We start from the raw sequence: 27,368 nt of genomic DNA on the forward strand, positions 1-27,368 counted from the left end.
TGAGGTGATTATACACCAATTAAAACATACTTATGAATATTATATTCCATTTCTGCCAAGTCTGTTCTGCTAGATGCCACTAAATTCTACACACTGGTCCTTTGAGTGAAAGTAGAAATACCACACTATAAAAATACAAGTAAAATTCCTGCATTTAAAATACTACGTAAGTAAAAGTACACAAGTGTTATCAGCTAAATTCAATGTATCACAAGTAAAAGAATCATTTGCAGAAAATTAGCCCCTGTGACTGATCTATTAAACCAGGCTGGTGTAGGAAAGAAAAAAAAAAAGGTCTGCCACACAAAGTTTGACTGATTTTTCAGTTTCCTCTAAACTTTGCATTTTTGAAAGTTTTACCTCTTTGGACCACAAACAATTATTATTTGGTGGAACTGCTAACACGACAAGGAGCCACAAATACACACAGGAGTTATGAGCCAAAAAATGTTTGGGAACTATTAAACTACATGTTTAATCTTTAACTTATTTTTGTAATTTATAAGCTCATCATATATTATTTAATGTAATTCTTAATCTGAAAAGTAACTACAGCTGTCAAATAAATGTAGTGGAGTAGAAAGTATAATATTTCCCTCTCAATTTTTAGCGGCGTGGAAGTAAAAACTAGCATCAAATGGAAATACTCAAGTACAAGAACCTCAAAATTGTACTTCAGTGCTTGAGTAATATACATTATACATTATACATGTTTGAATGTCACTCCATCCTGGTTTGTAGTGTAGTTTGACAGTTTATGTCCGGGCCTGCAGCGGGAGTTTTACGAAAAAGGTCATTGGTCTATTTCCCCCCTTAGAAAATTGTGACCAGACACAAAAAATGTGTCTAAATTTAGATTTTTCATGTGTTATTTCATTTTGCAAATTTTATTTATCTTAGTTCATTCCATTAAGTTAACTAGTATATTGTCTGTAAATTTTCATAAAAGTGTAGATGCTGCTTAAAAACCCTCCGCTCTGCCTGGAACCAGATTGAACCCTTTTTTAAAATGTATTTATTAGCCTAGAAGTAGTCAAATTTAAATATACTGGGTCTAAAAGTACAGGAACCAGCCAATAAAATACCCAGAATGTGTAAATATTTAATTGCGAAGTGTAAACTCCTTTCAGCTCCCACAAGAAATATATACTTCAGTGTCCTCACTATATATTTTTCTGGACATATTTTAAATGTAAATGTAAATATACTGTATAAATACAATAACATTTGTTTAATCATTAGTTATGTCCTATTAATGAGAGCAGTTGTCTTGAGGTTTTAGCAGTCAGTTAGTCCCTCCATGCATACTTATCAGTAAAAGATGGAGATGAATGTGGGCCTGCAGTTAAAATGCCAGTAGGATTTTTTTTTTTCAACATTTGTAACTACGCCCCTGCATGCATGATAAATCAAGTGGAGTTGAATGCAATATTACAGCCATTTAAATACCGTTTATTGCCAATTATTGGTGGGCACAGTGAGTTTAGTCCAAAGATGAACATTTTTCATGCCAACATCTCCCACACTTGTGTCAGTCCATTATGAAGGACATGTAGAGAGGAAATCTCTTGAAATTACCAAAAGCTATTTGGGAACCAGTGCACAAAATTACACCAATTAAGCATACATTTTAAATTTAAGTTATTTATTATTATTATTTATTTAGATTTAGTTAATCTGTCAGATCCCCCAAGAATGAGTCTTTGGCAAGTGTAAGCATAAACTCTTTTTTAAATAAATAGGCAAACACTAAAAGAGCATTCATAACAAGAAACAGCAGAATTTTATTTATTTTTTATTGTAATCCATGGGTCATAATTACAAAGGTAAAGGCATGCGCACATGACTGAGCCTCAATCAAGCCTCAAGTCGGATTTGAATCCAAAAAAGCATAATGTGTCATGCAATGTGTAAACAAACCTCTACATTTTCTCACTTATCCAGAGGGAAAACATGAAATGAACAAATATTAATGTGAATTATCATAGAAGGGTCAACACATTCATTTATCCAACATTACTCCGGTGTATTTTTCATTTTTCTTGCCTTATGACTCCATACAAACACCAAACTATTTATACATTCCCTTTTCCCCTCTGTCAGACCCCTGTGATAAATTATCTCCTTCAACAAGCACTCCCAACAAAAATCAACATGTTAAAACTGTAGGTGTGTGTCACTGCTTGTGCTACGTGTACTTTGCTTTTTTTTTTGTTCGTTTTTTTTTTACACACTACTTATCAAAGCTAGAACCAAAACACTGCCGACATGCATCTGAGCTGACACAGTCTTTCAAACACAAGAGGGTGACAAAGAAGATGAACTGGCTTTTTTTTTTTCTCTATGGCAACTAGCTCCAAACTTGCACACAGCATGCCACACCACAGACCAGTAGACCTTCCCCCACACCCTTCCATCCGTCTCGCCCTCCATCCCTCCATCATCCCTCCATCCGCCTTCAGGCTGCTGACCTCAGTAGGTGAGAGAAGAGGATCACTAGTGGCAGCAGATGTCTGCAAAGCTAAAGTGCCTCTTTGCACTCTGTCCGATTTTACTTCTCTTGCTCGACAATCTTCGTCTCGTTCATGTACTTGTCAATCAGGTGTAGGGGCACTCCGCGTTGCAGGAGTTCGTAGAAGGTGAACCCTCCTGGGAGAAAAGAGGAGAGACACTCTCGTGATGATGTCGGGAGGGACAGATGTAAATGTGGAGAGTGAGGAACAGAAAGGTAAAGAAGAGGAAGAGGAACAGGCTGATTGAGCAAAACAAACAGAATGCAACGAAGAGGCCAGGAGCTCACAACACTGGATGAGGAGTGAGAAAAGAGAAGAGAGGTGGTCAGAAATAGCTCATGTATGCAATGTACATTCAGTTTGTAAATCAAACAGTGTGTCCCAGTTCAATACTACATACTAATTATGTGCTAAATAGTAAGTCTGTACTCAATACTTGCTTAGCTGTAGGGCAGCAACTAATGATTATTCTCTTTTTCAATTATTCTGTTCAGGGCCAGCCTGTGGCATAGGCCACATAGGCAGTCGCCTAGGGCACCAAATAAGGGAGGGGTTACCAAATGAGTTACTGACAGGTATGCTTGCCTCTGTACAGCTTTGGGAAATACGCAGTCACATGGGTTTTATCTGGTTTGATTTTCAAAGCCTCACTGGTCGGTCAGCTACCAAACACTCATTGAATGGCACCTTGACCCCCACTTGCCTTTTGTCCGGAGAACAGGGAGGATTTGTCCGGGCTGGAGGTATCATTGTTACATTTCATTTCAGTGTGAGTTATTGGACTGGAGGAACTATAGTTGCACTTTTCAGGGCTCCAATTTAAATCTTGCCTGGGGCACCAACATGGTCAGGGCCGGCCCTGAGTCTGTTTGCTGACTATTTTCTCGATTAATCAATTAGTCGTATGGTCTATGAAAATGGTGAAAATGTCAATCACTGTTTCCCAAAATGCAACCACAACCCAAAGATATTTAATTTACTATCATAGAAGACTAAATAAACAAGAAAATATTCATATTTGAGAAGCTGGGGTCAGAGAATTTAATTTTTTTTCTCTGAAAAACACGGGGGATCTCCAAAGTCAATAGGATTTATCGTCCGGGAACCATGAATGTCTGTACAAAATTTTGTCCAAATCCATCTACTAGAAGTTGAGATATTTCACTGGAAGAGAAAAATTTGATCTGCAGGTGGCTTAAAAAGGAATGGATCACTAAAGTCAGTAGACTTCAACCTCTAGAGACCACGGATGTTTGTACGTTTCATAGCAATCTAGCCAACAGTTTAGAGATACTTCAGCATACTTGATAATACAATACGTGTGCCAGTGCTTGTTATTTAAACTGCAACCTCAGAAAGTCAATTAAACTTCACAAATTGAAAGCTAAGTATTTTGTCTAAGATTTAATATATATATTTTCAACAATTGGCCTTTTTTCACATGTCACAGAAGGAAAAGAACAGCTGTAAATAATACAATTAGATGAATCAGGCTTAATTCCATGTAGCTGCTTCAGTTTCAGGGTCCTGGTATTGTGCATGCTAGTTCACTGTCACACTGCCATGGCTTACTGGGACGCTTGAATGGAACAGAGCCATCGTTAATGGGATTAGTAACACCTGTGCTTTTCTTACTATGACAAGTCAAAATGAATTCTGTCAAAAAGGCCTATTTGTTTTGAGATTTCCAGTTAAATGCAGTGTGGCACACAGAGTGTTTTTTTTAATTTTTAGAATATACTTTTTTACTGTATTTTTTTGTATGTAGTATGGAACTGGGACACAGCTTATATCTGCTCAGGCTTGCAGAACTAGGAGCAAAGACAAGGTTGATTCCACTGAAATACAATGCATTTCCAAGAGCTTTGCAAAAAACTCAGATTAATTAATACAGTTTCTACTCATTTGCAACAAGCAAAGGGCTACAAAACGAAATGTGCTGTCCTCTATTATGCATACAACACTAATCAGTCAGGGTCAAACACATCATGGTAAAAATTTCAGTGTTAGTAGCTTTATTCAGATCCTTTATGACTTCATTCAACAGCAGCCGAGAAAAAAAAAGGATACGCAGATGTCAAGTCTACATGGCATAAAACTCAGCCTCAGTCTCCACTGATGCTGCAGCAGTTGATTTCTAAGCAAAGGTTAGAAAGTTTGCAACAGTTTACTCACCTTTTACATGGCACAAAATACATGAGAGGTAGTCGTGGAATTCACACCATTTCACACCAACTATGGCAACCGATTAAAATATTCAAAATATTGTTAAAGTCAGCCAGCTAAGGGGATCTGGGGCGCTCATGCAAATCCTGTTTTATTAATGGCTGATTTCACAAGTTCTTTCTCTGGGTCCTGCTTTCGGAGGGGAAGTAAAAGTCCTACCAACTGAGAAAAGCGAGGTAACAAGCTGGCTTGAAGATGCATAATGAATGACATAAGCTTCATATGCCAAAACCATATGAAAGCTTACCTTATATGAGAACATACATTCACAATTCTTGAGTTTGGACTGGGGGAGAGAGAAGAGAATAGGGGTTAACAAAATGTTTACATGGAGTTATATGTGTGCACCAGGGAATACCGTTTAGTTATTACTGAACTCTTTTTATATGAGGAGTTAACCGAGAGGTATAAAGCAGACGCTGGAATCTGTGGAGAATAGTTGGAGATGGAGACATTAAATAATTCACCCACAACACAAAAGCATCACAGCTCTATATGTTATGCTTAGTGAGGTGTGACTGGTGAAAGCCTGTGTGTAGAGGTGGTGTGTTGTGAAGATGAACATGATGACTGGATGGACCGGACTGGATAGAGTTGTGTGAGAACACAGAGGGGGGGATAAACCTCTAAATGTTGTGGTGATGGAAAAGTGTGACCAGATATTATGTGAACTGCACACACATGAAAAGATTATTATTGTGTCATTATTTGTGTCTGTTTTAAACATGGTGTTCAGGAGCCAGTTGCACCACCTGTTCGTAAATTCAAACTTAGCAAAGTTATAACATAATAACTGTTTACTAAGTGGAGATTTAAACATTACTTTAAAACGGGTTGCACCACACAAACTAGTTCTTACCTTGAGATTAGTTGATATTAAATATTCACATCCAGTGAATCAATGAAAGAGTAAAATAGGCAACATGGTCAACACATTTGACCTGACACTTGATTTAAATGCTGTTTAATAATGAAGTAAAATGAGGAGATTTTAAATTACATTTCACAAAAACAAAAAAACATACCTCAAATGATAAAACGTTACGCTAGTAACGTTAGACTGAATGACCAAATGACGTCAGTTATGTTAGCTTAATACGATAGCTTAATATATATTGTTGGACCGCCTAAAACTGTTGCTTGTGGAAGTTATTTTACAGCTCGAGATGCTACAGTGAGTTACTAATGTTTCCTTCTAACTGTTTTACATTTTTTTATCGTCATTATTTTAATATAACTAATAATTCCACTAGCTTTCTTAAGTTTTTAAGTGGCAACCCAATTTAGTAACTCACTATTTTGAAACTAGCTACCTTTACTCACAAACTTAGTACTGAATTTACAAATAGCTGCTGCAACCCAATTGAGATACTTACATGTCCACCACCTACATGGTCAGCCCTTTGGTATACTTTGAGACAGTTCAAACATTGCTGTACTCCAATGGAGTTGGTTTCCCAAAGTCACCTTTGCCCCTTTACACTCTTAACGGATTGATGATTTCTAATTTTTCCGTGAAGGCGCAAAGATGAGATACTTAAAATTTCCTCATTAAGAAATAAATGAAGAAATAAAAACTTTGGGAAACCAGACCCAGATACATACATGTACCCAGCTGTCACCTCCTGGTCAATACTGACCTTTGACCTCCAGCTTGCATTCCACTTGGGCCTCTCCCAAGTCGTTGATGGCCTTGCAGCTGTATAAGCCGCCATCATAAGGACTGGGCTTCCTGATCTCAAGAGTACAGACCCCTTGGCTGCTAAACATGCGGTAGCGTGGGTCATCGATGATGGCTATCTTATTCTTCATCCAGATCACTTTGGGCTGTGGCAGATACAGAAATGTCAGCAGCATGATGATGTTAATTCAACAGGCAGATTGGCTCAGGTGTCCTGACTTGACCCCTTAGATTTTATATTGGAATCGGATTTCGAGTTTGCTCCATATAATTCTGGTTTATTACAACTTTTGGCCATCAGTTATTGTGAGGTAAACAGTAGAAATACAGCGTTCATGTCACAAAGTAATCCACCTGGAATGTACGTTCGTATGTCTTGTCAGATGATGTTGCAGCAAAAGTTGAGCCTGGTTCAGCTTTTTTCACTGCATTTCTTTGCTGGTATCAATTGCCACTATGACGACGGACTGGCCTCATTCAAATACATGAGGGGGCTTTGTTTTGTCAGTCTGAACACTGCCTAATTTGGCATGTACATTGTTAATATTACCAAGAGGAATGATTGCAAGAAGTACAAAAATAGGATCCACATTGTAATAAACCAGAGTTTCCCTTTAAAGGTTGATGCAGTATTGTCTTTAAATTGTTTTTACGCACAAGATGGAGAATCAGTTCCATAATGCAACATGATCAACTTGTATATTTACCTGAGTATAATGCGCAGTCTACATACAGCATGATTACCTGCAGTTGTACCACCTACCCTTGGGTTGGCACGGACACTACAGTTGAGAGTAGCATTGTAGCCGGCAATGGCAAAAGTGTTGATCAATGGCTGCGTGAACTTCGGCGCCTCTTTGAAGTCGTGATCGTTGTACTCGGGCTGTTTCACTTGCATGCCTGTGGGGGTAAGGGTAAAGGAACGGGGTTGTGCATGATACTGTCGCTGAGCGGTATCATGTGTGTGGTACGGGAATGGGGAATTCCCTTTGTGATGAGGAGAAGACAATGTTTCTTTATTTATCATCAGCTGAGACTGTAACACCACTGTTTAAGGGCCTGTCAGTCATACCCATGACCCCTGTTATATGTAAAAGGGTGGAAAATATCACTGACAGTACCTTTCAGATAACAGCTGTGGAAAAAAAGCAAATAAATCAACAGCTTTTCCATATTATTGAATATGAGGAAAAATGATTAAATAAAAAACTTCCATGTAACATCACTGTGACTTGTCCCAGAGTTATGACCATGGAAGTGTTTTCCCTCATCAGATTTTTATTAGTTTTATCAAGTTTTGGGTTTTGGCTCCTGAAGGGTAAAAACATCCATCAATTCACAGTAACAGACAAGAACACTGCTTCCTCAGATCGCACCCCTCCACACACACTTACGTACATGTTCACTTGCTAATATCACAGTCAGTTGTACCTTCTTTGACGATGAGGGCACTCTTTTTGGTTTGGGTGGCGGCTTCGCTCAGACCACACATGTTCTCCGAGAAGACCCTGAAGAAGTACTCGTTCCCAACCACCAGCTCTGTGATGGCGATGCAGTTGCGATGGTAGTGCTCAATGCATGTGTACCATTCCTATACAGCAGATCAAAACATGCAAATGTAAATACTGCTTTGAAGTACTGTTTATTTAGCATGTTTATTATGCGCAATTTCAGTTTAGTGTATTTTGTAAAATCAGTCTTCTACCATTGTCTTCTTGTCTGCCTTTTGAATGGTGTAGCCTGTTATTGGGGCATTGCCGTTGTCTTTTGGGGGGGTCCAGGCCAGAGCCACATTTCCTCCCCATACATCTTCAATTGTCACACACTGGGGAGGCCCAGGTAGGTCTAACAATTAGTAAAAAAGATTAATGAGCAGGCAGTTTGGTCTTGAAAAATGACAAAATTCCAGAAAAATACCTTTAAGACAATGTTATGATGTAGAAGTGGTAGTGTCAATAATGGTAGTATAACACTTACCTACAATTTGTATGTCAATTACGGCTGTGTCGTCATGGTTTTCAACCTGTACTGACATTACGTAATTCCCAGAGTGGCTGCGTTCTGCTTTACGGATGAAGATGATGCTGTCGCAGTCTGTGTTGCGGATGCTGACGTGGGCAGGGTCTATAGGCTTACCCTCCTTCAGCCAGTTGACCTTCGGCCTGGGTTTGCCCTAAAGACATCATCACAGGGTGACATGAGCTTAGTATTCTGCTCACAGATGCACCGAACTTCGACTGAGCTGGGAGATTGCCTTACCATAAACGGCACAACAAGGTTGACTGCTTCTCCGACTCTGCGAGTATATGTCTGCTTCAAGTGTCGGGGTACGCGGATCTTGGGTGGTTCTGAAGAGGAGATAGACCAGAGGATGTGAGATTTAGGAATGATTCTCACATCTTTATGTTTGTTTCCTGTAAAATACACAACTTTCAAGTTTTCAAGAGCAGTTTTAAGAGCTCACCAATAACCTCTTTGACAAGGACGGAGTGCTGAAGAGTCCTTGGAGCGCTGGCTCCAGCAGCATTGATGGCCTTCACACGAACTAAGATTTTAGCCCCTGGAGGCAGCCCCGTGATTGTGTACCTGGTCTTCTCTGTCAGCTCCTTGTTAGATACTACCCAATCATCACCTGTAGGAAAAGAACAGTCCAGTTGGAAAAGATGAATTTGTTAAATGCATTCAAATTTCTGTTTCATGTCAACCTCCGCTCTAAAAACTCTACAAACAAGTTGAGGCCTCAATAAACTGGTGAGATGAGTCTACTAAAATCTTGGTAGCAGTTTATATCAGTGAACAATATAAATTTTGAGGCAAACAGGCATGTAAGGCGCCACTATACTCAAACCAAAATGCTTGACGGATGGTGGAACAGGATCTGAAACCAGACATCGCAATTGGAGGGGGTTTGCATCTGGCAGTTTCTGTAACTTTACGCTACAGATAATCAGACGCATGCCCACTTCACACAGTGATAGGCAAGGTGTGTGGGGGTAAGAAAGCAGATAAGAGTTTGAACTTCTCTTTCAAGCTGTCTTTTTTTCTTCTTTACAAATTTACTTCTGTCTTTGGTACAAATGAGTGCAACACTATAAATGCCTTCTAGAAAATATTGTCTATAAGTGTGTGCTGTTATCCCTTTTTGAAATATTATTGTGTCTCACACTCTCTCTATGATGGTATGCTTTTCAACTTGGCTTTGAGTGTGAAGCAACTAACAGCTAAAAATACTTTTGCCTTCAGACGTGATCAGACAACACCTTGTACCAACTACCAGTTCATTTCAAGCATACCCCCGTCTTAAATTTCTGAATGTCATCTGACAGAATTTCAATACAGGCTATGTTTTGTTGCAAAAATTCTTAATTGGCTGTTGGCTGACATGTCTTACAGTGTAATACAGGACCACCATACATTTTGGATTGACGACCAAAAGATTTCACCATGTTTCTCTCACAACTGTCAACTTTCATCTGCTCAAATTCACACAGTCTGTAGGGGCGTTTATAAGAATTAAGGCTCTCTCACTTCCTTCGATGCAGTACTCCACTAAATATCCGTCCAGACCAGCAGCTCCGATGGTTTCAGGAGGACGCCACTTCACGGTCACCGTGGTGTCGGTCACATCATCCACAACCAGCATGGTGGGCTCACTGGTCACAGCTAAGAGGAGAAGAACGTTTGAACAATCAAACAGGTCATAGCTACCATTCCTCATTTGTCTTCCAACAATGGATATTAACAAGATAGCAAAAGCCATTTTGGCAAGCCATGACCACATGAGCAAGGCGCCTTTCTCTCTGGCTGGTATGCTACCAATCTTCCTGCCAGATCTCATTAGTCCCTGCTCTTGCCGTCTATTCTTGTATTCTGAATCATATTTAACTCCTATTGAACCCTCTGACAGACCTGATCTCCTAAACCTCTAATCCACAGATGGTTTGGCAACCATTATAAAGACATATTTAATATCCTCTAAAGCTCCTGCGTGTCCAGTGGAGGTCACAGTCAGAATGCTTGGGATAGTGGGGTATGAGGAGGAACAGCTGCGTCGCCGGGGAACCAAGGGCAGATCACATACTTGCACTATCGCAGCCTCACTCTTTGAAATTTCGTTCATTATTATGAAATGGTTGTTAGATTAAGCTTTCCTTATATGTAATACTTTCCTGGACGGATTATTGACAATAACAGCTCAAAGGCCAGTGCTTAGACTGCTAAGTGGATGTTCAAGAAGCCATTTGGACTACTCACCGAGGGGAGTAAAAGCTTTGGATGGTTCACTGGGCTTGGATACACCAATGGCATTGACTGCAAAGATCCGCACTTCATAAGGCACACCTTCAATCATCTTCTTGGGTTCGAATGATGTTTCTTTTATCAGGTCAAAGTTGAGTCTCATCCATCTAGAGCTCTGTTTCTTTTTTCTCTCGACAAAGTAGCCTTCAGAGGATGTTCAGAAAACCTGTTAATCATCATTGCACACAAATAATCTGTGATCACTGATCATTGTTCAAGGTAAGATGAGATGTTTACCTAATATTGCTGAACCTCCATCATATTTTGGGGGATCCCATGTCATAGTGCACCAATCACCACCCACTGATGGGACCAAGGGAGCTTCTGGAGGATCAGGGATGTCTGCAGATAAAACAAGGGCATGTTAAGGATTAAAGAAACAAATATGCAATTCCCCATGTGGTGTTTTGATTGAAGAGTTTTGGGATCTCTTACCTACAACCTTTATTTTGACGCTGGCTGTGGCCTCACCAGCCTCATTTTGCAGGACAATCTTATAGTTCCCTGTGTCCTCCCGCTCTGTTACGTCAATCGTCAGACTGGTCTGGTCACCATACGTTTCAGCTCGGACACGATTACCCGAGTCAAGAATGACCTGAGCCAAAAAAGAGAGAGAATTTTACATATGTGGTATATTCAAGAGTAATGTCAAGAGAAAATGAAAATAAGATGCTTGGTGAATAACAAATGATAAAGACTTTACAGCCTTAAAGAGTTTACAGCCACGCTAGCAGCTCTGTGAGGCTGTACTTAGGTGCAAGGGTGTGTTGTGCTAAATGCTTGCATCAGCATGCTAACATGCTTCCTGGTGACACTGCTAACATGCTGATGTTTAGTAGGTATGTCTACCATTATAGTTTACCATGTTAGCATGCTAAGATTTTCTAATTAGCATTAAAAACAAAGTACAGGGGATGATATGAATGTCATTAGATTCTCAGATATTTTGTCATAAACTAAAGTTTAGGACAAGTGGCGTCAAAAGAAAAGTTAGGGGATCACCAAAGCCAAGTCAGGGTACATCATCTAGGAACCATGAATGTATAAAAAATCAGCGGCAATCCATCCAATTATTATTGAGATTTTTCAGTCTAGACCAAAGTGGTTTCATTCCATCTCTAGATGAGCTAGTGTGTCATAGTGTGAGGTTTGCTGACCAATCAGTGACATCTACACAAATTGCAGGAAATAAGATAGAAGCTCACCCTTTCCCCCTTCATCCACACCACCCTGGGTGTTGGTTCTCCAGTGATGGGGATTTCCAAGCGAAGTTTATTTCCTGCTACAATTGTCACGGTGTTGTCTGGGAAGTTCAAGCTGTCCAAGTGCAGCCTTGGAGGATCTGCAGAAAATTAAATTACATCATGAAAAATATTAAATTATGTTGTTTTTTCAGCATGATGTTAAGAAAAAGCTCCATTCCAGTGAAATATAGTTTGCATACCAATGACATGAACTTTGGCACACAGGGTCTGTGAATATCCCTCTGGTACAAAAGTGTAATCTCCTGAATCATGAAGGGAGCAGGCCTCAATTTCAAGTCGGTGAACCCTGAAAAACCAAAATGGTGCTAGTTAGCAGTTGTGTGAATTGGTTTTGACTGAAGAGTTTCAATCAAGAGAGGACATACTTATTTCTGTGTATGATATTGATGCGGTCATTGGGCTGGATCAGCTGTCCATTCCTGTACCAACGACCTGGGACATTGCCTGGGTAGATCTCACAGTGCAGCTTGAGGGGTTGACCCAGCAATACCGTCATATCCTGAAGGTCCTGGTAGATCTTCAGTGGTTTCACTAATTAAAAGTTGAAAATGGTGTAGAATCGAATAGAGAAAATTATCATTACTAATCACTTTGAAAAGCATGTGATTAATGCAAAAATCATGAAAAAGGCTGAGATGCTACATACAGTCAACCTGTACGTGAGCCTCAGATGTTCCACCAGTAGCCATGATGGAGTATGTCCCAGTGTCCTCCCGTGAGGCGTCATCAATCACCAAGAAGTGTTTGGTTCCCTCACACTTCACTCGGTATCGGGAACGCACTCCTGTTGGAACCTCAACACCGTTCTTCATCCTAAAGGATTAAGAAGCATTTAAAACACTCACACTCCTCTCTGGTAAATGAGCAGCAAACAACTTAAAAGTGCTAAACATCATGTTCACAAACATAAATGTATCATTGTTGCATCAGCATGGTTCGGTATAGGGAACAAATGAGACTACTGTCAAGATAATTTGTAGCTTTTACTTAAGCTTGGTGTCATAGTTAGTGCCAGTATTCCTTAAAACTAGGACTACATTTCCCACAATCCCCAGGGCATCCTATCTGTTTTGTGTTGGTAAACCAGTAGCTTCTTCTTTTATTGCAGCATAAATCATCTGTCAAATATGACTTGGTGACACACAACATAAAATGAACTGTGAAGATTGATAGAGGCTCTAAATTTGTTTCAGTGTAGCCTCATGTGCTGACAGATTATATGTAATACTTAATACTACTTATATTCATGGCACCTATAAATGGATCTTTTTATAATCTTACCATTTGACTTGAGCACCCTCCTCTGACACCTCGCACTCCAGCTCAATCCTCTCATTCACTGTGGTCTTCACAGGCTCAATACCTTTAACTATCTTAACTGGCAACTCTGCAGACAAGAAGACAAGAAGGTAACAGAAGCTGAAGAGGGACTGAATGGACATCTTATGTCCTTAGAAGTTGTATAAAAGTTAACAGTTTATAGAGATACCTTTGACAAACAACTCCGTGCTGCACTTCTCGTCTCCTGCAGCTACAGAGTAGGCTGCATCATCATTCATGGAACAGTTGTTGATGACCATAATCCTTTGTGTGCCCTTATGCTCAAAAATATACCTAAACAGGAAGTCCAGTAGTTACATCACTGGTTAGCAAAAGAAATTGCAGCTATGAATGATCACTTAGACTATATCAATAATAGCAAATATAGTATTCTAATAGAAAACAATATTATTCCAAGATGTTAAATGAAAGAAAGAGACGTATTATTCATCATTCAAAAGCCAAACTCAACACACATTAAGTTCAAACCCAGAGGTCATACTGTACTAGACAAAGTGATGGTTTCACACCAACAGTGACATGGAGAAGGGAAAACCAACTGGACGGATGGACTTACTTCCTTTGACTTAAGGTCAGCAGTTGAGCCAGAATGGGGCCGGAGCACAGGAAGTAATTAAGGCAGACAGGAAGGAGCATCATGATATGACAGACAGATAAACAAACAGACAAACAGACATAGACAGAGAGACGTCATGCCTGAAGGGGTACAGTATGTGGCCGGCAATAGTGTTACAACAAAGCAGACGATCAAAAGAGAGCGACAGTGTCTTCGAGACGGGGGGCCCTGGAGAAAAAAAGCCACAGGAGACCAAACCAGAAAACAGCAATAACCTCCCAGATGGCTTTAACTTTGCATGGCTTTGAACAGGATCTTCAGCTAATTTAAGATCAAGCATATCTAGTTTACAACACTGCAAGTCTGGAATCATGCTAATGTCTATTTTAGGATTGTATAAACAAACCTGTTTTATTGCTGAATCATTGACTCTCAATCTGGTATTACTATAGTGTATACAGTGCAGAATGCTGACGATGCTATTGCAGAGAGCTGCTATTATTAGCCTTATAAGCAAAGACCAATAAGGTACCCTATCACAAGATTTATCAATTTTTAGACATATAAGATGAGGGAAATGTTTTATTTACCTTGAGTCGTTCAGTTAAAATTGCCTTAATTCATTTCTTGGCCACTTACAGGAGTGGAAACGAGCCTCAAACAGTGACATAATCTTTCCAGTTAATAGGCAAACTTATAAGGTAACAGGTGCTTATTTACACACCCAGCTGATACAGAGCAACGTAAGCATTTATTTGGAGTCATGTTTCTTTTTTTTTTTTGCTCTCCACCAACTGCTGGGAGAAATAGCTGTCTCTTTATTAGCTAAATCCCTCACTATGTTCACCAGCTAGTCGCTAACTTTGTCTCTCTGCTGTTTGGTGCTGAGTTTACAGTGGGTTTATCAGAGTTTTTTTTTTTTTTTTTTTTTTTTGCCAAAAACAGCTTCCTGCTTCTGGAAATGACAGTTAGAGTGAACCAAAAAAGCTGAAAGACACTAAAATGCGAGTTGGGTTTGTCACTAACAGCAACATATTTTATATTAGCCACTTCATCCATTGTTGATATAAAAATATGAATTATAACAGCTTTACAGTTTTAGCATTAAGAAAAAGGCACCGGCTACGGAACTGGTGCAATAATTTACCGACAATTGACACGGAGCGGGATTCTGTGCCAGAAGTCCACAGGCTGCTGGTCCAGACTGTTTTTCCATGCCAATAATAGTTTGTTCTATCGGTACCGAATGGGTTTCTGGAATTCATTGCCGGACCTCTTGTAGACCACTAACCGGACAATTTTAACCATCACGTCAGGCATTTTAGTGCCATTAAATGGGACATTTTTTACCGTCATGTTAGACATTTTATTGCTGTTAAACATAATCATGAAGCCTATATAATAATTGTTTTGTTTTATGGGGAGGTTGCACTCTCTCTCTTGCTAAAGATCTTTGTGATGCTATTTGTCTAATTCAAAGCCAGACTTGGTTAAAGACCTGTGAAGGAGGTACCACCTTTTTCTTGTACAAAGAAGGACATGTACAGTAGTTCATGGCAATTAAACACAACAATTCATTCATCATTTACACCCAAATGTAGCTCTGGGGCCATTTACATATATACCCCTACAAATTCATAATATTCCTAATATGTGTGTGTGATCTGTGGAAAATAATATGAGCCACATTCAAGTCGGGAGTACGTTATTTGTTCACTGGACATCAGCTTGCAATGGTTCACAGTACAATGGTAAGGGCTGGTTGTACATGATATAGAGAACAGTGTTTCTTGTAAAGCCAATATTATGTTTTAGTATATTTCTATTCTAGGTTGATGTGGTATATGATGTGCTTTTGAGCTTAAAGTAAATTAGTGAAAAGACTACAAAAACCAAATTTATCTGTGTGTGCTTTAAACTATGTGAACCATTGTGCTTTAGAGAAGTGACAAAATGAAAACAAGTAATACCAGACGACTGGTAAAGCAAACAAATGAAGTACATTTTCTTTTATAAAATGCATTTTCATTTGTGCAGAGTTGAAGAGGGGACAGTCGTAGAAGATACACCAAAGAAAAATGTCATTACATACTTGGGACTGGGCCTGATTTCCTGTCCGTTCTTGTACCACTTCAGTTCAACTGTGGGGTCGGCCAGATCCACCACCAAGCGGATCTTTCCACCCTTATCAACCTGATATGCAGGTTCCAGCTTCTTTGCAAAAGCTTTGAAAAGACAAGACAAAGGTTACGTCAGAGGTCACTAATCAAGTTTCCCTTGTGGCCAGACATAAAGATTGACATCACCTATTGAGTATTGTTACAATGCACCTATACCAAAGGTGCATATCTAACATTTGGAAAACAGCGACTTACCTTCGCTCTTCTTTATCTCCTTAGGAATCTTCTTCATCCTCCTCAGCAGGCCCCTCAGATCTGTGATGCCATATTTAAAGGCAATCGTCTCGTATTCGTCAGGTCGGGCATTCTTCAGGATCTCCCACACATCCACCTCTGGGGTCTCTTCCTGCTGTTTAGGCTCCCTAGTGGTGCCAGATACGAGGGGAGGGTGTGAGGGTAGAAGTCATAGGCTAGTGTTCGCAACGTGTCCTGAGGAACTACTCATTAACCTCAAGGAAAGGATAGGATAGGGAGCCTAGAGGCAATGGCATGAGTAGGAGATCTCCCTTTGGGTCTCAGAAAGTCAAACATATACTGTACAATGACAGTACAATGCCCTGGCTTTTTTGGTTTGCTTAATCTATTGCCTCGCAGAGTATTCCTCAGGACATGTCACACAAAGGGATGGGCATAGTGAGCTGTCTACATCTCTGTTGACATCGGCCCTTGAGTCAAATGTTAAGTGTGATTGGGAGGCAGAACTATTAACACAAAACACAGAGATGTTCTCTAATTTGCTCAGACGTTGAGATGGGTTAATTGTACCTGCATGTTTCACGTGTTTATCAGGATTTAACTGAAATGTTCAAGACAGATCCATGGAACAAAAATAAGAAAGACTGACCAAGGAAATGTCATAAAATAGATCGTTATAGTTATACAGATAATTCCTCCACATCTAGTCTGCCATAGATTTATCTATCAAATATCCAAAAACAGACAGCTTGTGGTTTTCAAGTAGTTTTCTAAGTTTTGATGACAAATTATATTGTTTGCATTGATTTACAAATTAACAATATTTTTCACAATTTATACCTCTCACTTGATGCATTGACATACATGCTTGGTACATGAAGTATGTCAAAAAACTGACAAGAAGAAGAACTACAAACAACACAAAAACCAATTAATTAACAAGGCTCAAATGCTTTGTTAATTAAAAGTGAAGGTAAAGGTTTGAGCTATTGTTTTGAAAATTACTATAAATGTGAGAAATTTTGAGTACAATGAGTACGAATAATTTACTTTACTGTTTTATTTCTTGAACATGCATGGTTGCCATGGAATCCATAAGAATATGGGTAAAACGGCTCTTTAAGGTTAGTAGCGTGCATCTGGAGATGAATGAGGAAATATTAAAGGGGAATTCAATTAATGAGGAAGTTTGGGTTTGGTTCTTTTAGTCTGGACACTGTTACTGTACAAGAATTGAGAGTAAGTGCGGGAGATGCAACAAGAATGTTGTAGGATTAAACTAGTACACAGGAGCAGAAACAGATCAATATATTTTCGTTTTTGTGGGACTAAAAGCTGTGTCATTCAACACACTAATGCTTTTTTGTGTGGTAATGTTTATATGCAGCATGCAGCAAGGATTTAGGGAAAACCTGCAAAAAAGATTTTTCTTAATGAGCACATCTTTCATTTTGCTCTCATGAACTGGCCCATCCCTTTGTTTGGTGTTTGTTTGAGTGATCACTTCAGAGATGCTCCGACATTGTTAGACGATAGACATGTGTATCGGAGATGGTTAAATTTGTGAGATCCAAGTTAATAAACACTTCTCCCTGGCCATGAGTGTATACATTAGTTTGAATAAAGAACATTCAATCAGCCCTTTCTTTCTTTGACATTTTCCCAAATGTCCGAAAGGTTGGAGGTGAATAGCAGAAAATATTATTCCATTCTTTGCTTGAGTTTCTCATCTGTTTATTTTCAGGCGCAGTTTATTTTCAGGCAATTTCTAAATTGAAATAAAATGACAATGTAGCGATAACACTATTTTACAGCATCATTTCTCCATGGCCCACTAGCACATCATTAATGATCCAAAATGGTGCTCTTTGCCTCATATAGGTGGACTTTGACTTCATGACTTGATGAAGAGCAGTCACCCAGAGTGTTTATGATGCAAGGCCCATTTCCATCATTACAGATTGCTGACAGAGCAGTTAGGAATGCTGCCTTCAAATGAAGTGTTACCGTACTACAGTAGGCCAACACTCTTGCTTGTCCAATTCCTAGAGCTACATGTCATGCTGGGGACTCTACAGGATTACAGTACTCACCCGCAGTAAGGTCTAATCGTTTTAATACCTATGGTTTTCTCTCTACTAACCTTTGATCTCTGAATATGTAGGGGAGAAGAAGAGACAAGCCCAAAATAAATGTATAATTTCGCCGGTGAACTGTGTCACTGCCATCATGGTGTTTATTTTGAGCCACCACAGTAGTTTTGGTATAGCATAATATATCATCTGTAGCCACTCATACAGCAGCCTAATACAAATTTATGACAGATTTAAAAGAAAGAGAAAAGAAGCACATCCAAAAAAAAAAGGGCTTAAAAATACTGAAAAGGGACAGAATCCACTCAGGGTCGGGATGTGATTCTCACCTACGTTTAAGGAGACCACTAAAGTCAAGCTCCCCTGCATCTTCTTGTCCTTCACTGCTGTTGTTAACAAGGAGAGATTAATAAAGATTTAATTAGAGATGAAACAGTTACAGGCACTAGAAAACAATGCTAAAAGAGCAACACAAAGCAAATGCTCTGACTTCAATCGATGTATTAGATCTGAGCTAACACACGATTGGTGCTTACACAAAACCCCCCTTTTTTTGGGGTCTTTTTCAGATAAAGGCTTGAAATAAGGTGGTTTGTGTAAGACACATCAAGACCTGTCCCAGGTCATATTGCCACAGTGTTGCTGCAATGTTGAAGCAACATTACTGAGCAGTAACATTGTGATAATGCAATCAAACTGGGATGCTTTGTGTTGCTTTCCAGGCACATTGTTTGGAGGGAGACTTAAAATGCAAGAGTTGGCCTTTAACTACGTAAACACATAGAGACGGCTGGTTGATTTGTAATTACCTTTGAGAAAGGTTAATGACATTATTACAACCATCTAGTCACACTTACATGTAATACAATAATATTACTTAAAGGTGAAATGTTCATAATTGTATCTCATGTAACGGTGCTTCTTCTTTTCTTCACATTTCAGGAGCATTTATGAGTATTAATAATTTTCCAGAGATCCTGTTCCCTGAAATAAATACTTTGGTTTGTTCATGTGAAAAGAAAAAAAGGAAATACGTTTGCAATTTATTATGGTTGCTGTTGACTCCTTCACAATATCAACATGTCTTGTAGTTGCATCACTCTACTTTCATTACCTTCTTTTGAAAGCTGATCGAATATCAAGAGTCTGTGAGCTCTGTTCAGCTGTAAGACAGTAATGACACAAAATTATATTTTTATGCTTGTCTGCATTTTGTGATCCTTCTAATGGACATACAAAAATGATCAGCATGTGCTTTGACAAACCTTTAACTTCCAAGTCAAAGGAGCAGCTGTCAAACTTGTCCTTGTAGTTGACCTCGCACCTGTAATTTCCAGCATAATTCTCTTTGGCCTTAATGATGTGCATCTCAAATGTGTGGATCTGCCAAAGGTGATACACACAGCAAGAATTGGTATAGCAGCACCATTAGCATGTATGGTGCTCACATTGGTGGCGGTGGGGGTGGGTAGTTGCTTTGGTGTACCTTGGTTACACGGTCAAAGGTCTCTTTCAGCTGTAAGTGCTTCCCTGTCTTGCTGGCCAGATCCATCCATTTTCCTTTAAACCACTTGACAGTGGGTTTGCGGAGAAGATCTTTGGCCTCCACTTTGGCAACAAAGGTGATGTCTCCACCTTTGGATATGCAGAAAATGCAATATGACCACAGAGAGCTGTGCACCCAATCTATAAGCCATTAAACTCACAATGAACGCTGAATTAATAAATGATGCTACATATTACAGAAGTACTATACTCTCAAAATGCCTCTTTAAAGAGAACATAAAATGCAGGTCTATATTTACAGCTCAAAAAGTTCCTTATTTATCTTCTACTGGCTCTTTATGCAGCCCCTCAGTTCAGCCTCTGTCTGAAACAGGCAGTTTTAGCCCCTGCCTCTTTAAGACCCCCTTCCCAATGAGCCCACTCTGCTCTGATTGGCCAGCTTCCTGAGCTGCCCCTTGGCAAACTTCCAGCGGCTCCAGATGCCACGTAAACACACAATAGTAGTGGGACTTCACTTCTTTTTCTCACTCCTTACTCAAAATGGAATCTTCTCAAATACATCTGTACATGTTCGAGCCCAAATCCCTTTCAAAATATGAGTGGACAACGTGAACAACAAAGGCTTCTGACGGATGGCCATTTGTGGGCATGTGCGAACAATCTGATGTCACCACAAGGAGGAAGTAGGGGTAACATTGCAAACGGAGCGTTCATAGTAGGCTGAAGCCCTGACTTTTGACTTGCAGGGAACATTTCTACATACGTTTGACAAAACAAGTTTTGGAACCTTGACCATGTTTAAGATAGAAATCCGACATCCTAACAGTATAAAAATAAGAGAAACTCACAAAAAACATCATTATTTAACGTCTGAAAGAAGAATGACATAATCTTCCTCTTACAAATGAAGAGTTAAATTCATAAGAAATAAAACCTTTGCTCAATTCAATACACTCAGGGTTTCGCTGCTTCGGCCTTACTTGGTCTGGTATGACCAGTAGCTTATGGTGGCTATAGTTAGCAAACTTTATATAAATATTGCTGAGTAAGTTGCTGATCTTAAGGCCTACAGTGGTCGCTGTTCAGCAAAAGTTAAATACAGTATGTTTGTTTTTAAGGCTTATCAGAAGAAGTACAAATACGGATGGTTTGGCTGTCCACCATCCTCATGTAAATACTGTTACCAATATCTAAAATTTCCATGTTCAACTCCTCTTTAACTTCTTTTTTGTTAAGCTGTCACTCACCCAGTTGAACAGTGCCACTTTGGGGTTTCTCTATCAGCAGGATGGACAGTGGTGGGTTGTCAACAGGCTTTTCCAGTTCCTCTGGGGCCTGGCCCTCTCCCAGAGACCACACTGGTCATTTAGGAGAGACACATAACACAGAGCTCCGAATGCCATTTTGGAAGGAATAATAAATCAATACAGTTACGGGAATTCAAGCACCCACCTTCCATTTTTCATCTGAACATTTTAGGCTTACCAGAGGAGTTACACAGACAGACAGACATACAGTTCTCACATTTCCTCACTTTCAACCATCATATCTCATACAGCAGCAGTAATTAAGCTCTTTGCAACATGGAAAGCATGGAACAGACAATATGAAAAACAGAGCAAAAGGCATCTAATTTCCTTTAAAAGCCACAGGTAAAAACATTTCAGCAAATGATAAGCATTATGAAATGCACATTAATTGGCTTTCTAAATTCTTTATTTTCCTGATGCAGGTCTGAACGTTGATAAATCACATAGTTGTTATCCAGATGTTGTAAAAGTTGTTATGGTCTGTGTTGGTTCCTGGACGGAGATCTTTCTCGACACTTGATGCAAGTTCACTATTAACAAAATTGACTTTTTATTGACTTTCTCCGAGCGCAAATGAAAAAGATCAAATTTACCAAAAGCCCCATAATATCCAACAAGCTGCAAGGATGACAAAATGAGCATTTCTCATATTGCACGTAGCCTTTGACCAAATGATCCTGGATTATGCAAAGCTACTGGAATGGCTCCAACTGAGCAACTATTTAGGAAAAGAATCAAACTGGTTGAGCCACATTCTGATCTTCTCAGTATTGGTTTCCTCTTGAAGTGAATTAAAACATCATTGGTACACTGTACTAACCATAAAAGTCTTTTTTTTTTACTACCACTTAATTACCTGAGTCTTTTCTCCCCATGGCTGGCACGCTATCATCTAAACAAAAACAAAGAGAAATTTACAGCATATTGTAAGGAATAGTACTGTAAAGTCCACTGAGGCAAGCACACACTCATGGAAATTAAAACCAACAAGCAATTAATGACTTGCAAGCATTGACTTTAGGAATTCTGAACAGTCTTTTAATTCCAAACTGACAAAAAAAAAACCCTATATTTTGAATACTGATTGAATAGGGGCTGCTGATTGAATGTTTTAGGTAATATACAGCTGCGTCATGATCAGAATTCCAAACGTATTCACATAAATGGCAATTTATTTGTTCAGAAAACGAAAAAAGATCATAGTTACATCCTAAAAGTCTAATTAAGAATAAAAAGTGCATTAACAGGTGTATGTTAATACTTCCAAACACGCCAAAGCATCTAGAGTAAACATGTCTCCAACATGTTTCCTACATTCAGACAGTTGGTCATTGTCATTTAGAGCTACCAGTTTGGTCAGAGGTATTGAAATGGTGGTAGGATTTAACAGAGGGATCTTACTAGGCAGCTCAATTGAGAGTTTCTTGAGTGAATTGGCATCTTCTGTGAAAAAAAGCACAGTTATCATTGAAATTAATCAGGATAAACTCAACTACTTGGGATTGTTTGATGAATATTGTGTCTACACCAGTGTGATAATTGGGTGAGCATGGATTTGACCCTGTTGCCTACCATTAAAATGTTTAGGCAAGCGACTGTGAGCTGCTCTTTACTGGAAAACCATGTTAACCATGACTTCCATGAAGCCTTTTTTCTTGTAAAACTAAAATGCTTGAAACCACCTACAATAAAAAATAAATATCACCACTGTGTGGCTCGTATAGCACATTTTCAAAAACATATGCGGACAAGCTACACACAAGAGAAATTTATGCTTTATCAGACGTTTTTCGAGTATGTTTTGGTTTTACAAGGCAAAACGCTTCAAGAAGAAAAGAAATCTGGTTAACCCCCACAGACAGCTGCTTTATTAAGCTTTTTAATGAGAAGCATATCCAGGATTGTCTCTCATGCAGTCCCAAATGGTGACATATCTCTAACAAAGTGAAATGAACATGTAAGCAAGATAATTTTGAATGGTCTGACATTTTGGTAAATTCACTTATTTGCTACCTTGCTAGTAAGATGAGAAGAACAACATCAAATTACGTATGCTCAGTACATAGCATGAAGAATATTGCAGGGAAGTTAGCTTAGTTCTGTCAAAGGCACCTTCCAACAAGCAAAACTGTTATTTATATATTCTTTGCATGTATATAATGTGTAGAAATAGAAAATGAGGCATCGCAGTTTAGTTAGTTAGCTAGTTATAGGGAGATAGTTCTGACCAACAACTATTAGGCCCAACAGCTGCATGTAGCATTGCAGAAATTTTAGTGAAGTTGCTGACCTTAAACCTTTTTATCAGCTCTGAACAAAACCTATCTGACACTTGGATACATTGGTAACTAGCTTGCTAGCTAACAAGATAAAACATAACACTAACTAAGACCATTTTGGAGTCGTTGGAAGGTAAGCTAGTCGGGGTAAGCTAGGCTAAATATGTCACAGAGGTAGGTTTGGACACAAAGAGAGGAAACTGATGTTGATACTTTGAAAACAATTAAGTGAATTTACAAAATGTCACAGTATTTCACAAAAAATAAATAGATTAAGCGTACCAACATAAAAGGGAATCAATAATTTGCTTATCTCATGGCACAGAAGAAATGTTTCACTAGCTATTCCTTAGCATGATCTGTTCTCTTACTATAGCCAGAAATCAGAACAAAATTCACTGATGTAAGATTAATAGAGAGCCGAAGTGAAACAGGAACTTCTGAGTTTTGTTCCAGAGTCAGTCCTTCCAGGATTTGCTGAGTTTTATTGCGGTTATTGTGGCCAAAAATGCTTCTATGTGATCTTATCACAGTAAAATTGCGAAATTTGGAAAAATTGCAATCAGAGGAAAAAAATGTGATTTTTTAAAAACTACTACCAATGAAGAGTTATATGTACCGTAATCACTTCCTTTGATAAAAAGCATATTGCATAGCACAGAAACAACTATATTTCAGTACTTTTTTTTCTGTGAATATGAGAACCATGGGCTCGAAGTTATATAAAAAAGAAAATACTGTACTTAAGTTCCATTTATGAGCCTTTATTAGATAAACTTTCATCTTAACATTAGCACCAAATAAAATCAATCAATAATTCCATTAGAATAAATTAATTAACATAAAAATATTTCCTCATTTTTATGTTTGAGGTGGATTATGTCCATCTTTGCTGTCTGAACTACATATCAACTCGTGTTCTTCTGACTGACTGAATGCAAACCTCCTTTGGGAACATATGGGAATTGTTTTGCATGGTCAATGGCAGTAATTTTTGTTGGCAGGTGAGATTTGTTCATCTTCCACCTGAATGCGCGTCTAGATCCTTGCTGAATGCATGTTTTGATGATGTAAGTAACCATTACGTGAAATGTGACAATTGGTCCAAATCACAAGTGATCTGTAGATTTAGTTTGGCAAAATTGCCAGCTCTCGTAAATATTGCAGAGAGTTCTTGAATTTGCATTAATTATAGCATTTGCAAAATTGCAACTTCCTGGAGGGACTGCAAAGTAAGAAAACCTTGTTTAAAATCGTACTGACTTTTGTAATAATGGAAATAATTAAAAATCCAGGCTTGGAACATAACCTCAACAGTAATAACAGCAGTGTGGATGTTTTTACACAGCAGAGATTATAGCTAAAATGAATGAATGTTGAAATGACATTAGAAGAGAGTGGTGCTGAATTTTATTGATATAGACAAGTTACAATAACATTTGTAACAAGTACCCGCATTGCTGTGCTTTTCTTGGCTGCTGTAGTTTTTTATATGCTCACAATATTGTTGTTTAACTTTGTTAAAATCACGTAATTAAGTAAGTGCTATAGTGAAAGCCAAATTAGCTCAGAATACGGAAAGTAAACACCAAGAACATGCTTTATTTTTCAGAAAAACTGATGAAAGAAAATACTGAATGAGGACTTGCATTGAGTTATGGAGGCTAGTGGAACAGAGGTTATCATGGATGTAGCGTCACGACTTCGGCTCTCTGTTATACTTTATTTCTGAAGGCTGGAGCTTATTTAATAGCTGCCTGAGGAAACTCATGCAATATAATATCAAAATAGAATATTCAAAATTTAGCTGCATTCCCTTTTAATAGATACAGTTAAAAAGGTTTTAACAACAGTAATGTGCATGTGTATATTAAAATGCATTTACATATACATCATAAGCATCCATGTATTTATTTTTTATGCACAATATATACATGTAAAATATCATTGTCACATCCATACCTTTATTTGAGATCATTAAATAAAGGTTGGTGTGCTTGTAGGAATTATGCTGTAGTATTACGCATGTAGAAATCACACATTTTTCTACATGTATGTCAGTGCACAGACATACATAAGAATATTTACATACCTGACATGAACATTTATACCAAAACATATCCCATTTGAACTTGTCTTTTCTTAAACTTAGCAAGACTAAAATCACCAAACAAAAAAAACAAAAAAAGATCCTTACATTCCTGTCATCAGTGGAGCAAAAAAATATGAACCCAAAATATAACCAAATGACTGACATTGCCATTCTTTGCGCCACGCTGCTAGCGTATACTCGCAGATTGTAACTTCAGAGTACTTTAGTGATCTGAAAGGTGATCTGAGCTCGATTTAATATAAGTGCTTCATGGCAGCCGTCCTCACAAGTTTGGAAGAAAAAATTAGGAAGTCGTATAAGGTTTGTTGTAGGTACCAACCTGTTGGGGGTGTTGGCGATGGGCATGTGGTGGCAGCAGCATCATCATCTGTAATAAAGGTTTCATTGACAAATAGACCCACCTATCAAAAAGCTCCAAGTCCATCATTGGCAGGCCAACAAAGCCATCGATCAGACATGCGAGACAAGACTTTGAATGGAATATGACATGCAGCTCTTGGACAGGATGATTGAGACCAAAATATCCGCCAAGTTGATTGACTTGTGCCCTGTGAGACCCTCACTATGTCTGAGAGATGAAATAATGTGAGATCATAAATGTGGGTAAGATCAGGGCTCTGTGCTCATTGCTGCAAGCTTCTCAAGCTGCCGTAGCACAAGCGAATGCTCTTTTGCACCAAATAAAAAAAATCAGCGTTTAAGCAGCAGCTGCAACACAAGTTTGCAAAAATGCTCATGACCAAGCCAAAGAAAGCTCGAAATTCTGTTTAACTGCAATGAATCTCTGCTTTTTATCTGAGTTGTATCTCCTTTCTGTTTCCAATTATCGAAATCAATTCCTTCCAGCTCAACTGAGGATACTATGTAAATAAAACTGAGGCAAAGAATCCAGCTCTTCAACACTACATCTAGATGTCATTCTGCATTTTCATTAATGTTTCTGGATTACAGAATAAAACTCACAAAGAATTTAATTTGTTGACTCACCTTGCATATAAATTGCATCTCCTTCAGTTTGCCATTTCAGGATTTATTGAGTACTTCTTCTATTGGTTTTTTAATTAATTAGTCTATATTAGTCTTTTCTTAGACATCTGAAAACTTACAACACTGCACCAAGTGTTACTGTAACACTGCATAATGAAGTTTTCAGGTGCAAGTATAATTTTATCATGTCTTTGACGTTTGCATGCCATTAAAGTCATATTGGAATGAGACAACTGCTTGAAAAGCTAATTATAAATTAATGCATATCTCCAATCAGTAGAAGTGAGTGAAGTCTACAGCTTTGTTAGAAGGGAAGTAAAACTAATCTACAGTATTAGCTTCCAAAAGAGTAAATCCAAGTTTTAGATAAAAAGTTTTTGCAATGCTGCTGAGCTATGTAGTGTGCAACAGAGGTGCACGACTAGTAAGACTTTCAGGGCTTGTTTCAGCAGCATTTGAGTAGAAGAGCTGGAGGGGTAAAAACATGCATTCGGCTAAGAGAGACTGATTCACATTTAACAGGTATACTTACCAGGTGGTGGGGGAGAGCAAGGTCCCTCTTCCTTTACAGTAGAGTTAGCGGACTCTGCTTGCTCTTTCACCCCAACCCCACCAGGCTGTGGCTGGTTTGAGCCGTTCTCAGTGGGGCTTGGCGGCTCCTTGGCCACCACAGCCTGTAATGGCTCAGGCTCTGGGGGCTCTGGTTTCTTCCCATCAGTCTCTACTGGCTCTTTCCCCTCAGCTACCGCCTCTGTACAGCAGACAAAGCGCCAGGCTGGAGCAGCAAGCATCGAGCACAAACACCGGCAGCCTTGCAAGACGAT

General features: G+C 38.8%; 1 protein-coding gene across 8 annotated transcripts in view; it reads right to left on the reverse strand.

The window, feature by feature from the left end:
* Positions 1-1,782: 1,782 nt before the first annotated feature.
* Positions 1,783-27,368, reverse strand: part of mybpc1 (myosin binding protein C1) — a 34,093-nt gene continuing 8,507 nt past the window's right edge. Inside the window, exons 4-34 of one of the 8 annotated variants that reach the window (XM_042403468.1) lie at positions 27,077-27,295; positions 25,877-25,924; positions 22,567-22,608; positions 22,022-22,057; positions 21,103-21,213; positions 19,836-19,984; positions 19,615-19,732; positions 19,464-19,512; positions 18,679-18,735; positions 16,257-16,423; positions 15,974-16,106; positions 13,882-13,890; positions 13,474-13,598; positions 13,266-13,371; positions 12,631-12,797; positions 12,350-12,515; positions 12,164-12,270; positions 11,925-12,061; positions 11,155-11,314; positions 10,957-11,061; positions 10,675-10,863; positions 9,949-10,083; positions 8,885-9,052; positions 8,680-8,768; positions 8,398-8,593; positions 8,126-8,265; positions 7,852-8,011; positions 7,184-7,320; positions 6,380-6,566; positions 4,987-5,025; positions 2,563-2,649 (exon numbers count right to left, since the gene is read on the reverse strand). In XM_042403468.1, coding sequence (XP_042259402.1) covers positions 5,006-5,025; positions 6,380-6,566; positions 7,184-7,320; positions 7,852-8,011; positions 8,126-8,265; positions 8,398-8,593; positions 8,680-8,768; positions 8,885-9,052; positions 9,949-10,083; positions 10,675-10,863; positions 10,957-11,061; positions 11,155-11,314; positions 11,925-12,061; positions 12,164-12,270; positions 12,350-12,515; positions 12,631-12,797; positions 13,266-13,371; positions 13,474-13,598; positions 13,882-13,890; positions 15,974-16,106; positions 16,257-16,423; positions 18,679-18,735; positions 19,464-19,512; positions 19,615-19,732; positions 19,836-19,984; positions 21,103-21,213; positions 22,022-22,057; positions 22,567-22,608; positions 25,877-25,924; positions 27,077-27,295 — 3,632 coding nt within the window. In that variant the 3' untranslated portion in view covers positions 2,563-2,649; positions 4,987-5,005. Of the gene's footprint in view, positions 2,650-4,986; positions 5,026-6,379; positions 6,567-7,127; positions 7,321-7,851; positions 8,012-8,125; positions 8,266-8,397; positions 8,594-8,679; positions 8,769-8,884; positions 9,053-9,948; positions 10,084-10,674; positions 10,864-10,956; positions 11,062-11,154; positions 11,315-11,924; positions 12,062-12,163; positions 12,271-12,349; positions 12,516-12,630; positions 12,798-13,265; positions 13,372-13,473; positions 13,599-13,881; positions 13,891-15,973; positions 16,107-16,256; positions 16,424-18,678; positions 18,736-19,463; positions 19,513-19,614; positions 19,733-19,835; positions 19,985-21,102; positions 21,214-22,021; positions 22,058-22,566; positions 22,609-23,393; positions 23,421-23,455; positions 23,550-23,726; positions 23,917-25,876; positions 25,925-27,076; positions 27,296-27,368 lie in introns of those variants that run through there. The other 7 variants (XM_042403466.1, XM_042403467.1, XM_042403470.1 and 4 more) reach the window with 7 other exon arrangements.

This window comes from Thunnus maccoyii, chromosome 23, assembly GCF_910596095.1.
Source record: "Thunnus maccoyii chromosome 23, fThuMac1.1, whole genome shotgun sequence".
Classification (NCBI taxonomy): Eukaryota; Metazoa; Chordata; class Actinopteri; order Scombriformes; family Scombridae; genus Thunnus; species Thunnus maccoyii.